The 14,765-nt window shown below is 48.9% G+C and overlaps 8 protein-coding genes across 8 annotated transcripts; 3 read left to right on the top strand and 5 right to left on the bottom strand.

Annotated features, from left to right (window-relative positions):
• Window positions 1-606: 606 nt before the first annotated feature.
• Window positions 607-2,854, top strand: N7495_000704 (uncharacterized protein; the record flags this gene model as incomplete). The annotated part of the gene is made up of 3 exons (XM_057203374.1): window positions 607-1,294; window positions 1,362-1,805; window positions 1,854-2,854. 3 exons carry the CDS (start codon window positions 607-609, stop codon window positions 2,852-2,854), a joined length of 2,133 nt encoding a protein of 710 aa, XP_057067447.1.
• A 401-nt stretch (window positions 2,855-3,255) lies between these two features.
• N7495_000705 (putative quinol monooxygenase) lies at window positions 3,256-3,630 on the bottom strand (the record flags this gene model as incomplete). The annotated part of the gene is made up of 2 exons (XM_057203375.1): window positions 3,256-3,542; window positions 3,609-3,630. 2 exons carry the CDS (start codon window positions 3,628-3,630, stop codon window positions 3,256-3,258), a joined length of 309 nt encoding a protein of 102 aa, XP_057067448.1.
• A 439-nt stretch (window positions 3,631-4,069) lies between these two features.
• hsp90 (chaperone Hsp90) lies at window positions 4,070-6,231 on the bottom strand (the record flags this gene model as incomplete). The annotated part of the gene is made up of 2 exons (XM_057203376.1): window positions 4,070-5,914; window positions 5,974-6,231. 2 exons carry the CDS (start codon window positions 6,229-6,231, stop codon window positions 4,070-4,072), a joined length of 2,103 nt encoding a protein of 700 aa, XP_057067449.1.
• Window positions 6,232-7,436: 1,205 nt separating this feature from the next.
• N7495_000707 (NTF2 and RRM domain protein) lies at window positions 7,437-9,104 on the bottom strand (the record flags this gene model as incomplete). The annotated part of the gene is made up of 4 exons (XM_057203377.1): window positions 7,437-7,733; window positions 7,796-8,311; window positions 8,362-8,730; window positions 8,796-9,104. 4 exons carry the CDS (start codon window positions 9,102-9,104, stop codon window positions 7,437-7,439), a joined length of 1,491 nt encoding a protein of 496 aa, XP_057067450.1.
• A 445-nt stretch (window positions 9,105-9,549) lies between these two features.
• N7495_000708 (uncharacterized protein) lies at window positions 9,550-9,738 on the top strand (the record flags this gene model as incomplete). Its single annotated transcript, XM_057203378.1, has 1 exon — window positions 9,550-9,738. The coding sequence occupies one exon, from the start codon at window positions 9,550-9,552 to the stop codon at window positions 9,736-9,738; it is 189 nt and encodes a 62-aa protein (XP_057067451.1).
• A 562-nt stretch (window positions 9,739-10,300) lies between these two features.
• Window positions 10,301-10,781, bottom strand: N7495_000709 (uncharacterized protein; the record flags this gene model as incomplete). The annotated part of the gene is made up of 2 exons (XM_057203379.1): window positions 10,301-10,600; window positions 10,734-10,781. The coding sequence occupies 2 exons, from the start codon at window positions 10,779-10,781 to the stop codon at window positions 10,301-10,303; spliced, it is 348 nt and encodes a 115-aa protein (XP_057067452.1).
• Window positions 10,782-11,586: 805 nt separating this feature from the next.
• On the top strand, window positions 11,587-13,290 carry N7495_000710 (uncharacterized protein; the record flags this gene model as incomplete). Its single annotated transcript, XM_057203380.1, has 4 exons — window positions 11,587-11,640; window positions 11,692-11,728; window positions 11,782-11,923; window positions 12,033-13,290. 4 exons carry the CDS (start codon window positions 11,587-11,589, stop codon window positions 13,288-13,290), a joined length of 1,491 nt encoding a protein of 496 aa, XP_057067453.1.
• Window positions 13,291-13,362: 72 nt separating this feature from the next.
• N7495_000711 (PMF1/NNF1 family protein) lies at window positions 13,363-14,021 on the bottom strand (the record flags this gene model as incomplete). Its single annotated transcript, XM_057203381.1, has 2 exons — window positions 13,363-13,642; window positions 13,702-14,021. 2 exons carry the CDS (start codon window positions 14,019-14,021, stop codon window positions 13,363-13,365), a joined length of 600 nt encoding a protein of 199 aa, XP_057067454.1.
• Window positions 14,022-14,765: the final 744 nt, after the last annotated feature.

Consider the following 14,765-nt stretch of genomic DNA (forward strand, 5'->3'; position numbering starts at 1 on the left):
CAAGGATTGAATAGTGGATTTTAACATTAAATTTGTAACGAACTGATGCCAAATGGATAATGGGCACTAATACGGAGATGGAACGCCAAGAAGTGGCAGAGGTACCTACTCACGCGATCATAATCTGAAAGAAAGAAGACTCGGCCAATCCATATACGGCCCCTTATTTAGTACCCAGGTGGGTACTAACTACTTACACTTTTGATCGAACTCTTCTATAGTGTACGGAGTACTACTAACATAGATTACGCCATAGGTACCTATACCCAGATCACTCCACTGCAGGTCATGACAGACGACAGATGACAGCCCACATAACATTCACTTGCCCAACTCGCCCGAGAGAATCAGATGGTATTCATTTCCAATATTCGTTTCAAGAAAGTAGATAATTTAAATTAAAACCACTTCATCTCATCGTCCCATCAATGCATGATGTATTACTTCATCTCTTTATTCTTCCCGGATCTCGTGATTACATACGCATCACTTGACCCCTCGCGCCTCGAAGATCCCTCTCCAAATCTGCCTGATCTTAACCCAGACATGATATGTCCTTAAAAACTCCCTGAAACCCTGGTCCTTCTTCTTGAATGCTCTCAAATCATGCGGCCTACTCCACATATATCATCCTTCCCCCGCAAGGGATCTTTTGACCATTCTTCCCCCTCTATCGATCCCCGCACCGCGGGGCCTGCGACTTTCTTCCTATCACGTAGCCCGCATGCTTCCGATCTGGAACCTGAATCCCCTATCGAAGATACAGAATGCTTTAAAGAGAGCCTGTATGGAGTGCAGAGCTTAGTTGATACTCTCTCCCAATCAGATTTAGCTGGAAGCTGTTCTATCGACCACCCCGCAGACAATGGACCGATAAGAACCCCTTTCAATAAAATTGATGATTTGGAAGAGTCCCCTATATTGCGCCGACGTTCCACAGTTAAACCACTTGCTGGCTTTCTGGCCTCGCCGATTCAACAACCCACCTCCGACACTATCTGCCACCATTTGACCCCGCTTAACCCAGACGAACCTTCTTCCTTACCTAGTAGTCCGAAGTCAATATCAAATCAATCACTTCGACCTCTGGATGATATCTCCATTACAGATGAAATTAATAGCCAGGTTTTTGGATCGGGGGACGAGGAAGACAAGTCCAGCATTTCACCCCTCCTGGGACCTGCAGGAGCCTCGCAGCTTATCATGCCCAGTATCAGGATGCCCAGTCGCCGGCCATTCACCGAACGGGGAAAAGATATGGGTCGATTCAAATTACTTTTAGCTGGAGCATCGGGTATGTTTCCACTAGGAAATTTTTTGGTATTCTCATGTTCTACCACTGACAACGAGTCAATTGACAGGATCGGGAAAAACATCTCTGATCAAAGCCATCGTTCAGAAGTGTGAGGATATCGTGCATGTCGATAGCATGCCAACGATAAATCCTCTTGAGTGCCGCCGGTCTTCAAGACCCCACTCTGGATCCGTCCCCACTCGCGGGGTGGTAGAGATCTACGCTAGCACCAAACCGTACCCAGCATGGTGGTCAGACCTCGAAGATTCGCGCGTTTTACGGCGCCGTAAGGGTCTTGGTGAGATAGTACTGGAGCGCAATATCTGCTTCGTAGACACTCCTGCCACCTATTCGAATCAAGAGGGCCAGACCGATGCGATCCTTCAGTATATGTTGCAACAGTTGCAACGTGCAACTACGAATATCGCGGGGCCAACTATTGATTTCCAAAATCTCTTGGCAGGAAATGGTGGGCCTCAGGTCGATGCAATCCTATATTTGATTTCGAAAGGTATGTCCTTCCTATTGAGAGGTCCAGACCACTATTGACATCCCATAGATACCCTCTTGAAAGACGTGGAATGTATCCGCAAGCTCTGCGAGTTGACCAACGTAATTCCAGTTGTGGCCAAGGCTGACAATCTTCTTCACGAAGAAGTTGCCTTAATTAAGTCTCAATTTCACCAGAAGGCCCATGATGCTGGAATCAAGCCATTTCTGTTTGGAGATCCACCCCCAGAACTCGACAGAGCACCTCAACCACCATATGCCGTTTCATCAGAGAGAACCACGGACATGGAAACGATGGATGCCAGCACCTTGATGAGCCCGGACTATGTGCAGCCACTGGTCATCTCAGAACTAGACACCCTAGTGCAGAAGTTATTTGACCACGACAATCTCGCCTGGATGAGACACTCCGCCTCCAAGAAACTGATACAGCGATATGGTGATTTTGGCCGGGCACCTCTCCTGCAAAATGCTCTTTCTGGCACCACTGGCCCACAGAGGCTGTCGGAGTGGCGTATTGCATCCGGAGCCTCTATGACCTCCTCAATCTCCTCCCTATACGAGCCACAACCCGGCTACGCAATGTCGCGGATCATAGATTACACACGACATGAGGAGTGCATAGCTCAAGTCCGTCTTGCGCAGTGGGCAACAGATCTGCAACGAAGTCTACAAAACGAACGTGATCAATACGCAATGCTAGCCCGAGGCGATCGTGCCGTATGGCTTACAGAAAGACTAGGCGAGTGTATCGTAGATGGCTCGCTGGTGCCTATCTCCAAAACACCAGGCTTTTGCGGTCTAAACATCTCGACCGGCGAAAAGACCATGCGACGCTGTGGGTCGTCACCGGACTTTCTCATGTCTAACCTGAATCCACATGACCCGCTAGGTATTGTTGACTGGATAGATGACCTGGGACGACGTGGTTTGATCCTCGTTCAGATTGTCGGTACCGTTGGCGTTGTGGGTGGGCTGGCGCTCTGGCTCGCTAGAACGTGGGGATTGCCAGTGCGTAGTTTGTCCGAACTGCAGCTGGAACACTGGTAGGAGGTTCCAAATCATTACGCATAGTCACGAATGGGGTGGAGGGGTATGGGGGTCTGAAACAGTGGGGTTTAAGATTTTTAACGGGGTCACTCGGACTCATACGGGCATTTAAGTCCAAAACAGAGTGCTGGCAGGCCGCACTTGAAGGCGTTTTTGCTATTGCTTTTGTTATTTTCAATTTTTTCTGTCCTTATCTACCTAGGAAGGGTTTACAGGTCACATATGACACCTCTCACCTAGCTAGAAATCCAGGAATAACCTATACACACCAGAGAAATCCATAGATTTCAACCACATATAGTTAAGTATGTACTGTATAAATTCATTTCATTCAAAGCAGCCACCAAATTTACCTTCATATATCCCCCATAATCTTGGGAACCTCCAGGGATCCAGCACAATTAAGAAGAAGGCTCAACCAGCTCCTCAAACCGACGCAAGTCCATGTCCTTCTCGAGCAGAGGAATAACATAGGGGTCGAAAGTCTTCCAGTAGGGGTTGTTGAGGTGGTAAGCCTGGCTAGACTCCTGCTCGTACCGCTCGACGATAGTGAAGTCCTGAGGGTCGTGGATAGACTGCATGACGAACCAGGAGATAGTCTCCTTGTCTTTGGAGTAAACGGCCGATGCCTCGAGGAGCTTGGCGTGCAGCTTGGAGATGGACTCCTTATCTGCCTTTGCGCGCATGTCTGGTTGGAGGGGATCGTTAGAATTGTGGGGGGTTTGGGCTGGGGGTAAGAAGCTCGATTACGTACGGACAACAATTGTATAAACCATTTTGGGCAATTGGGTTCAATCGAATGGGATTGGGGTGAATTGGATTGATGGTTGAGGAGGATATGGAGCTTTATATAGAATCCAATGGAGTACGGGCTACGTAACCGGTAGAGTTCGGGTGAGACACATTAAGCGGACTGCACAGTGGAATGTTGATTCTATTCCCGTGGTAACTCCGAGGTTAACCCGTACATATCATCTTAATCATACGGTTAAAACTTGCTACTTTACGTTTGTTTCGTTTGAAAGTACTTCGTACTACGTGCTCTTTTACGTTGGGAAGAATTGTAGGAAGTTAATAGTTAAGCTCCATTTAAAAAAAAAAAAGTTGAAGTTTAGAAAAAAAGCATCAAGGGTCGTTTCCCGTTTCCCGTTTCCCGTAAGAAGTTTGTTAAGCAAATGAATAAAGAGTAATTAAAAAAAAAAAGGGGCGAGACGTTTAGTCAACCTCCTCCATGGCGGACTCAGCAGTGGCCTCGGCGGGAGCGGCAGCCTCAGTGGCGGTCTCGTCAACGGTCTCGGGCTCCTCATCGATGTTCAAGCCGAGAGAAACGAGCTTGTGGATGCGCTCAGCGAAGCTGGCGGGCTCCTCAATGGTGAAGCCAGAGACAAGTAGAGAGGTCTCGAAGAGCAGCTGGGTGATGGACTTGACGGTACGGTCGTTCTCACCGTCAGCCTCGACCTTCTTCTTAAGCTCCTTGACGATAGAGGACTTGGGAGAGATCTCGAAAGTCTTCTTGGAGGACATGTAGGAGCTCATGGAGGTGTCACGGAGAGCCTGGGCCTTCATGATACGCTCCATGTTGGCGGACCAACCGAACTGGCCGGTACGGATGGCGCAGGGAGCACCCATCAGCTTGTGGGAGACAACAACCTTCTCAACCTTGTCGCCGAGGATGTTCTTGAGGGCCTTGGCGAGGTCCTCGAATTCCTTCTCCTCCTTCTCACGCTCGGCCTTCTCCTCGTCGGTCTCCTCGAGCTCGAAGTCCTTGGTGATGTCGACGAGCTTCTTACCGTCGAATTCCTTCAGCTGGGTGAAGGCGTACTCATCGATGGGGTCAACAAGGAAGAGAACCTCGAAGTTCTTCTGCTTGAGGGACTCAAGGAAAGGAGACTGGGAAACAGCCTTGATGGACTCGCCAGTGATGTAGTACATGTTCTTCTGGTGCTCAGGCATGCGAGTCACGTAGTCGGTGAGAGAGGTAATGTCATCACCAGACTTAGTGGTCTGGTAACGGAGGAGCTTGGCAAGAGTGTTGCGGTTCTGGGCATCCTCGTGAACACCGAGCTTGATGTTCTTCGAGAAGGCAGCGTAGAACTTGTCGAACTGCTCACGGTCCTCAGAGATCTCAGTGAAGAGCTCAAGGGTCTTCTTGACAATGTTCTTCTTGATAACCTTCATGATCTTGTTCTGTTGCAAGGTCTCACGGGACAGGTTGAGAGGAAGATCCTCAGAGTCGACAACACCCTTGACGAAGCTGAGCCACTCAGGGATGAGGTCGGTGCAGTCATCAGTGATGAAGACACGGCGAACGTACAGCTTGATGTTGTTCTTGGTCTTCTTGGTCTCGAACAGGTCGAAGGGAGCGCGCTTGGGAACGTAGAGGATAGCGCGGAACTCAAGCTGACCCTCAACGGAGAAGTGCTTGACACCGAGGTGGTCCTCCCAGTCGTTGGAGAGGGACTTGTAGAAGGAGGCGTACTCCTCCTGGGTGATGTCGGCAGGGTTGCGAGTCCAGATGGGCTTAGTCTTGTTAAGCTCCTCCTCCTCGATCTTAGACTCCTTGATGGTCTTGGTCTTCTTTTCCTTCTTCTCTTCCTCCTCGTCAACTTCCTCGACCTTGGGCTTCTTCTCGTCACCCTCCTCGACGGTCTCCTCAGCATCCTCATCAGGGACCTCGGTCTCGGTCTCCTTCAGGACATGGAGGTAGATGGGGTAGGAGATGAACTCAGAGTGCTTGCGGACGACCTCCTTGATACGGGCCTCGTTAAGGTAGTCCAACTGCTCATCCTTCAGGTGGAGGATGATCTTGGAACCGCGGCCGAGCTGCTCGCCTTCGGTGTCCTGGGTAAGGGTGAAAGTACCACCGGCGGCGGACTCCCAGACGTATTGTTCATCATCATTGTGTTTGGAGATGAAGGTAACGCGGTCAGCGACGAGGTAAGCGGAGTAGAAACCAACACCGAATTGACCAATCATGGAGATGTCAGCGCCAGCGGACAAGGCCTCCATGAACTGCTTGGTACCGGAGCGGGCAATTGTACCAAGGTTGTTGATGAGATCCTAGAAGATCAAAAGTTAGCATTGAGAATCAAGCTGAAAATGAAAGAGTTGAAACTTACAGCCTTGGTCATACCAATACCGGTATCACGGATGGTAAGAGTCTTGTTCTCCTTGTCGGGGATGATGTCGATACGCAGATCCTTGCAAGAATCAAGCTTGGAAGGGTCTGAGAGGGACTCATAACGGATCTTGTCAAGAGCATCGGAGGCGTTGGAGACAAGCTCACGCAAGAAGATCTCCTTGTTAGAGTAAACAGTGTTGATGATCAGAGAGAGCAACTGAGAGATCTCAGCCTGGAACTCGAAGGTCTCTGGCATGATGGCGGTTGTGAATTCTAAGTGAGAGTTAGGAAATGATGAAATGGGGGGTTTCCTTTGAAAGGCTTTCAGAGTGGTGGATGGGGGGATGGATGGATGAAGAGAAGAGGTTGGGAGTGTAGGAAAGAGGGAAAGAGGGTAAGATTAGGTAGTGTCAACGTACAGGAATGGCTAAGTGAGAAAGAAGAGAAGAGATCTGGTAAACGGAAAACTGGGAGAGGATTTTATAGAAAGTCTGCCAGGAAGAAAGCAGCGATGAGGAAGGAAGAAGATTCTGGGAGGTTTTTGTGTTTCTAAATTTTTCTAAATTTCCAGTGGGTTTCTACGCTGATCCAGCAACTTCCACCGCTGGTCGGTCGGGCAACTCCCTTATTTTTGCCCCTCAATTCTTTAATTTCTATAGGATTATGGGGACTCTATTCAATTATATCTCAAAAATCAGTTTTATTTGCTGAAGCCCACTTTTCACAAATATAGCTGTCTTTAGGAACTGGGGAGAGCTTTCTTTGTTGATGCCTCAGGCACCATTACAACATCTAGAACCTTCCACTTCATATTCATATCCATCTCAGCTTATGTTGACACTACGGAGTACATACCTAGTTATGTTCAGTAAATAGTACATTCTAGATTCATAGGAAAAATATCAACCAAGGGCTTTGTACTGTTATACTACATTGTAAAATTGCATATGCTAAGGACCATCCTCCCAACTTTTCATTTACAAATCAACCATAAGCTTACACCAGACCAACCTAGAGATAAAAAGAAAAGAAAAAGAAATAGAAGGATAACAAATGATGTCGAGAATCAGACCCTGGAAGCTTGCTATGCTAAGTGAGGTGGATAAGATGTATGGGTCTTAAACCTGGGATCAAGACTCAAACAACGTAGCACCAAAATAGAGGATAAAAAAATAAATAAGAAGGAAAAAGACTGGAGATCACCAAAGATCGTGCGTGCGCTTAACAGCACTACACGCCAGTGGGAAACCAAAGAAGGGACAAGAAAATAATAAAAAGCCCTAGGGCAGGGAAAGAGACCACAACTTTTCCAGCCCACCAAGCCCAACCGCTAAAATGCACTGTGACCGGAAAGGAAAAGTCACGTCATGTCATGAGTCGAAGAGAATCGTCGAGATCATGGAAAAGATTCTAAAAAGTTCAAGTCATGTTCAACCATTAGGTTCATTGGAAAGAGGCCACTTAAGCAGCCTGGGGCTGGTTGCGACCCTTCGAAGCTACATTGCCGTTGGCATTGCCGCCTCGACCACGAGGGTTAAAGGCTCCACGGCCCTCACCACGCTGGAAGCCTCCACGACCCTGGCTACCGGGACGGTCGTTGCGGCCACGAGGACCTCCACGGCCAGTGTAGCCGGTACCGTAGGAACCACGAGCGCGACGCTCCTCAACGATGACCTGCTGGTCTCCAACCTGGACAGGGTTGGCCGCAAAAGCGGCAGAATAGCCTGCAGGCTCCGCAAACTCGACGAAAGCACAGTTCTAGAGATAATACGTTAGCATGCAAGAGCGTGATATGTAGAACCGAGAAATAATGAACAAACCTTGCCGCGAGCGACATCAAAGTACTTGAGCTTGCCGTAACGGTTCAGGACCGCCTTGAGCAGAGCTGCATCGACCTTCTCGCCAACGTTCTTGATGAAAGCAAGAACGGGAGGTTCCTCAGCAGCGCGGGCCTGAGTCTTCTTGTCAACACCGGCGGTTTGCCAGCCAGCACTATCGCTGGAGGTATCCTTCTCGGCCACAGGGGTAGGAGTAGTCACAGGCTGTGTAGCGGGGACAACGGGGGCCGAGGGGGTAACGGTTGCAGCAGGGGTTGCAGCAGCGGTCGCCTTAGGAGCGGCAGTGACGGCGGGGGCCTTGGGAGCGGCGGCCGCAGCAGCTGCAGCAGCTGCCTTGGACGAGGCAATGCTGGCCCAGCTGAGGGGGACGGCAGGGGTAGGAGAAGCAGGCTTCTCAACCGGAGCAGCCTTCCCGGGAGTCTCGATGTCCTTGGTCACAGCCTTCTCAGCAACGACAGCTTCGGGCTCCGACTCAACAACAGGGACGGGGGCGGGAGTCTCGGGGGTGCCGTTAGTCAGGGGGCGGCTTCCTCGGGCTGCTGGTCCACGTCGTTGACCTCCTCAGCCTTCACCTCAGCCTCGGGGGTGGCAATCTCGTCACCCTTCACCTCGACCTCAGCGACAGGAGTCGACTCAACGACAGGAGCACTCTCAGGAACGGCCTCAAAGGTAGCCTCCTCAACAGTCTCTTCCTCCTCCTCCACAAGGTAGCGGAAGATGTCATTCAGCACATAGTAGCCGTTGGGCTGCTCGGCCAGAACGAACGTCTGGGAGAACTTGCGAGAGGGCTCCGATTTGTTGGAGATCTCGCCGATGACCGCAACAAGGATGTTCTCAAAGGATTCCTGGGAATCCACGTTCTGCACGCGTACCTTGCAATCCTGGAAATCAAGATTCTTGATCTTCTCATTGATGGCCTGGAAAGCGGAGAAAACGTTAGTAATGGGAATCAATGGAGAAATTTCCGATTGCTAGTGCCTACTTTGGTGCCAATGGCAACAGGAATAGTTTCAGCCTCGGTACCGAAGATAAGCTGCGAGCGCTTGGAGTAGAACAAGTGCAGTTTATCAGGGTTTCGGCTCATGGTAGTGTAGTACTGCTCAACGAAGAACCAGCCAACTTCATCCTTAGTAATCTCATTCTGCTGCTCAGTACCAGTTGCGGAGGTAGGGGTAGACGACTGAGCAGGTTGGAAGGTGGAAACGGTGTTCAGAGGGGTGGCAGCAGGGTATTCGGGGAATCCCTGGTGGGCAGCATGGGTGCCGTTAGTAGCAACCTGAGGCTCGGCCATCTTTCTGATTGAAAAAGAAACTGGGATAAAAATTTGAAGATTTAACGGGTTTTTGTTGATGATCCGGTATGTTACGGGATCAAAGTGGGCGACTGAGGGTAGGTACGGTGATGGACGAAAGGGTTGTAGATGAAGAAGACGAGGTCACAACGAATTACGTTGTAACGAGTTTTATGGAGGCGTGTATATTGCCGCTTGCTTCATTGTGAGTTTGGTCAGTGATGTGTTTTCGCCACGACTTGAGTTCAATTGATTGTGGGACTCACAAATGCCAAAAGAGCTAAGCGCCTATACGAGCAAATGAAGGCGATAGAAAGAGGGGCAGAATCAATAATCAGAGAAGCAGGATTGCTGGCTCTGGAATATGCGGAGAGTGTCCAAGTATAGTTGAGAGATAATTGAAGAAAGTTCTGCAGTCAAAGGTCGATGAAGGTAAAATTGAGAGATGATTGAAAAACCAGATGGCGAAGATTTGAAGAAGAGAAAGGTGGGGGGAGGTGTAGGATGGAGGAAAGACGAGATGAAAGTCGTCTTGAAGAAAAAGCGACTTGGAGGAAGTCGCTCCGTGCGGGCCCTTTCGCGTGTAGACTCACCGCCCGGCAGAAATGCCCAGAGGAAAAGAGGTGAGTATTGAATGAGTTCAGAGGATGGGAAGATCAGGATTCTTTGGAAAGGGAAAGAGATGATTGTAATGAAGGATTGAAGAGGCTGAGGATGAGAAGGATGATCCTTGGAATGGTGTTCTAAATAATTGGTTTCTTTCTTGATTCTCACGTATTCAGTTCCTCAACTTATGTGGGAATCTGGGGAAGTATATAAAGTCAGGCAGATTGAATGGAGTTACCTAGATACCATCCGGTGGACTTCCAATGAACTGTCTCAGGATTGGAATTGAATTTGAAGATATGAAGATATGAAGATAGGAAGATATGGAGATGTCAAAAACTACCGAAGTTACTATATAGAGGAATCATGCGAATATCATCAGACCAAGTATAACGCTAGTAAATTTTCAAATATCAAGGTGGGGTATGATCAGGCATGAGAAACGGGTGATAGATACAAATAAAAGTGATCTTAAAGCTCAAGAGCTCGTGGAGGATCAAAGAATAGACACAATTAAAAAGACACACAGCCACGAGACCACTTGGAAAAGGCGAGTAGAGTCGAGAGAGAAAGAGGAACAGAAGGCGGGTTTAAGAAGAGGCACTGATGGCTGCCTTTTCATCCAGCGGCTTGCGCATAACAGCATCCTGGCTGGTCATTCGTCGGCCCAAAGCACGTTCCACTTTAGCACCGAGGGCCAGCTTGTTCAGGGTGTCTGACTTCTCCTCAGTGGGCTCAAAGCGTTGTGCCTGGAGGGGCTTGTTCTCTAGGCGCTCAATGCCATCACGGAGGTGGCCAATATCGGCGATTCTGGGATCTGGGTTGGAAAGATCAGATGTAGCAACCGATGGGCTACCACTGATGGTGGAAAATCGCTTCGAGGCTCGGTTCTGATGAAGGAGAAAAGGTTAGGATCAAATTTTACATTCCTGAGTTGTAGGTAGATGAGAAGGCGAGAAGACGACAAGGTAAGTAAGACGAAAGCAGGGGTTTCGTGAGTCGTGCGTGAGTCGTCAAACGTACCGAAGTCATGATGGGTCGTTCAGAGTCGAGAGAAGTGTGACGAGCCATTTCTGCTAGGGACTTTAGAGGGAAAGGAGAGCTTTTCAAGTCTTTACGACGTATGTGGAATAAGACTGATTCGGGTTTTTCTGCATGTGGAAAAGGGCGATCAGCAGGGATTTTCCTCCATTTTACCAGTCCTGGATCTAGGGGGAACATACAGGAATCGATAGCTGAGTGGAGGGTTCCGCTTGCAAAGACGTTGAGAAGAAGAAAGAATGAATGTCGGGGCGGTAGTGAAACAACTAGTATGCAGCCGTCGATGGACATCAGACGACTCAGGAGGCGCAAAACGGCTGAGGTGGGCCGGAACAGTGGGGTATAAGAAAGGGAGAGGAATTCACTGAGTGGTTGTACGAGTGAGGTACGGAGTAGAGAGAAAGAAAGGGGGAGGCGGGATAGCAGCCAACACCTACACACCTACGTAAGTATCAGAATCTACAACTACTTCCAACTAAAAATAAGAACTTCGCCTCTGCCCTGAAAGAAAGTCCCATTTGACTTTATTTCTTAGTGGGACTTCGCCACGTGCGGATCAATCAGCCAGGATGGAGATTTTGTACTAAGTACGGAGTAGTATAAATAATTCCCAACCGGGGTATTTAGTTCTAGGTCTAACATCCTAGTTTGAACCAATCGTAAATGTTGATTTATATCGATTTCCAGTACGGAGTACTTTGTTACATGTCGTATGGTATTCTTCACTGGTTCTGGTTTCAGGTGAAGTAAGATGTACACAAAGGCTTGGCATCAGAAAACTCCAAAGCTCATCCACTTGAACCACTCAACACCTTGTTTCTCCACCAACTACATCATGCCTAAGCCCAAGTCTTTTCTGAGGGATAAGCCCAAGAAGAAGACTAAGCAGGTAAGTATCCCCTGCTCTACACTCCGACTATGCAGTACTAATAAACAATAGCAACTGGCACCCGTCACAGCCGATGACTTCCTTGCTGGTGGGCATTGTGTCATATCCCCATTGAGATCCACTGATTAACCTTTGATTTAGCCGGTGTCGAGTTTGAAGAAGCGGGCGAGAAATGGCGCGCTGGTGACGCCATTAAATCCATGCGCTTCTTCATGCGCGCCGTTACGAATTATGATGAGGGACTACAGAAACACCCAGGAGCCTTTGACTTGGCCTACAACAAGTGTGTCTGACTTCTTTGTTGATTCACTTGTTTCATTTTTACGACAACAGTCTCTTGTCGACTTCATTGATAGATAGTGACTACATGGATATATGCTGACTGTACACAGAGCCCGAGTGCAATATGAAATAACTCAGCACCCGAAGCTGGCGGCCCAGCTTCCAGCACCACAGGCTGATGTCTTGCGAACTGCGCTGGAGTCACACCGGCTCGCGCTGAAACTGGACCAGGACAATGGTAATGTGCTCTTCAATAGTGGACAGGTTTTAAACAGCTTGGCCGAAGCCCTGTCTGGAACAAAGCACCCAGACGAGGAACAGCTAATGCAGGCCTGTACATACCTGCAGGAGGCAGTGGAGTTGTTTCAGCGGTGTCTGATGATACAAGAGATGAAGTACACAGAAATGCAGGAGCAAATTGAGCAGATAGAATCGGCTGATCCAGAGATTCAACCTCAGCCCATTGAACAATCGGAGCCGGAGAAAGGAGCCTCGGATGAAACACAAGAGCAATGGGCTGCTATTGTGGAGCCTGTTACGAAGAATACGCTGGTGGATACTGCCATTGCGCAGTTGGATACTATGACTACCTTGTGCAATCTATTGACATCGAACCCCGGTGGTGGTGGAGGTGTTGGTTGGGTGCAGCAGTACTCCTCAGAGCTTGTCCAAACTCGACTCCCAGCCTACGTGGAGGGATCTGATAGACAGTACGAGGCGGCATTGGCACGAGGCAAATTTATTGCTGCGCTGTCCGACGTGCTATACCGAGGCGGACACACTGATATGGAAACTTACCAGCAGGAGATTAGCCAGGCTTTTGGACCTGACCTGGATGTATCTCTTGACCCCGAGGGCCTGTGCAGTAAGGCAGAAGCTTTGACATCGCTAAGTGGGGCACTTTCAGATCTGCCCCCATCCGAGAGCCAGGAAGCCTTCAATGCCGCGCTGTCCGTGCGCTGGCAATCCCTTTCGACTGCGTTGGCTGCCTTTGCCGCAGCATCCAAGCTGCCGAGTGCCGAAAATTTGCCCAAGATTCATCTCGCCCGAGGAGATGCAGAGATGCAACGCTGGCGGCTTGGTATGGCCCCCTGGAACTACTCCATTGCCCAGCAAAATAGCGCCATGCTGTTGAAAAATGCCCAAACTTATTATCGAGGAGCGGCTGCCCTAGCTCGCCGAGATGGCGCTGCCGAGGAAGAGCGAGATGGCTCGTGTAAGGAGGCGATTGCTGCAGCCATAGAGGGTGAGAAAACAAAGCTGGACCGGTTCAAGGCCACAGCTTTGGAAACGTTGATTAACGTGGCCCAGGACATGGTGGAGGATGGCTCAGTCGACGGCATGGATATGAGTGTCCTGATCTCTTAAGTGATCGCCCAGAAATGAAATAAACTCCTATGACAACCCTTAGACGCCCTTCCGGTTTTCTTGTCTTCGTCTTTATTTGACTTCGTCATTCATCTCCATAGCATCCTGGCGGAGGTGGCTCTTTGCACTGAACTTAGTCGCTGCCGTAGCAGCCCCCTCAACATCCGCAAGAATCGATTCAAGGTGAGATAATATCTTTTCGATCTCCAGCCTCTGCGCTTGGACAATTTGAGCCAGCTCTGTATTTTCAGCTTGCGTAGATTCAAGCTTTTTATTTAGAGTTGACTGCGCTTCCTGAAGATAAGGAGTAAGATACGCGTTAAAAAGTTCGTCCGCACCTAGTGTATGTGGCCTAGTAAGAGTCAACATGAGCCCAGGGCCTAAAAAACCTCAAAACAAAAGAAAACGTACGCGTCTCCAGGCTCCTTTCCGTTTCCTTCCTCGAGTTCTTTCCTGGCCTTAGCTTCGCTACACAATCGGTCCAGCTCGTTCAAATACCCAACTGCATCCCTCTCGGTAATAATCTCGTCAAATTCAGCCGAGGCACTCTCCTCCAATTTCGCGTTGAGTTGTCTCCACACACTCTCCAGACTAGCGGGTACGTATTTTGCTGGTGTAGGGAAACAGCCCGCAAAGTTGCTGTATGAATTGGCGCGCAGAGTTCGAGCGAGTGCCTGACCAAAAACTTGATTAAGACGTGTGGCCCTGAGGCCTAGACCAGGTTCAGACATCGCGAGTTGATTAGATATATGATTTTGATGTTACTTTTGGTGTTTGGATGTGCTCGAGGATTGTGGAGACGCGACAAATTACGTTGTGTTTGCTCTGTTTGCTTATATGTTTGTTATGTTTACACTCGATATAGTTTAATACATCAAGTCCAAGAGCGAGCTCGTTGTCTCTACAATTGACTGGTTTGAGATTCTCTTGAGGAGTCGTTTGCCTCATTCTCATCCAACAACGGAACATACCCTGACATGAAGATCTGGATGTCTAGCGCGGAGGGACCTAAAAGTCTCTGAATATAACTTAGGCCACGCTACTTTGCTCGCCTTATCGCAATATGCAACAACCCTGAGCTTAACAATTCAGAATTTGCAGAGAGATGTCGTCAAAAATCAATATCAACACTACCACTCAACCAGATAGGGTGCTCGATGCCACTGTTTTGATAACGGTAAAGATAAACTGATATAAAGTTGGAAAAATCAAGTGCACTCTTTAACTTTGATACCTTCGAGAAGAAGCAGATCATTGCCTGAACATTGAAGACCAAATGAGGCAATTTTCACACATCTCTCTACTGAAATTGACTCGGATGCCTCGCCGCCTAATTTGAGCGTATTTTCAGCACGGAATATGGTGGTATCATGTAAGATGCCCAACCCCTGAATGGTTCGCTCCTTGATTGCTTTAGAATTGCCACGGTAATCCTCCAAATAGAGAATACTGCGTTTATAGTGTGCTGGGAGGTC

The sequence above is a fragment of the Penicillium taxi genome (assembly GCF_028828555.1).
Source record: "Penicillium taxi strain IBT 34144 chromosome Unknown utg000001l_segment0_segment0, whole genome shotgun sequence".
Lineage (NCBI taxonomy): Eukaryota > Fungi > Ascomycota > Eurotiomycetes > Eurotiales > Aspergillaceae > Penicillium > Penicillium taxi.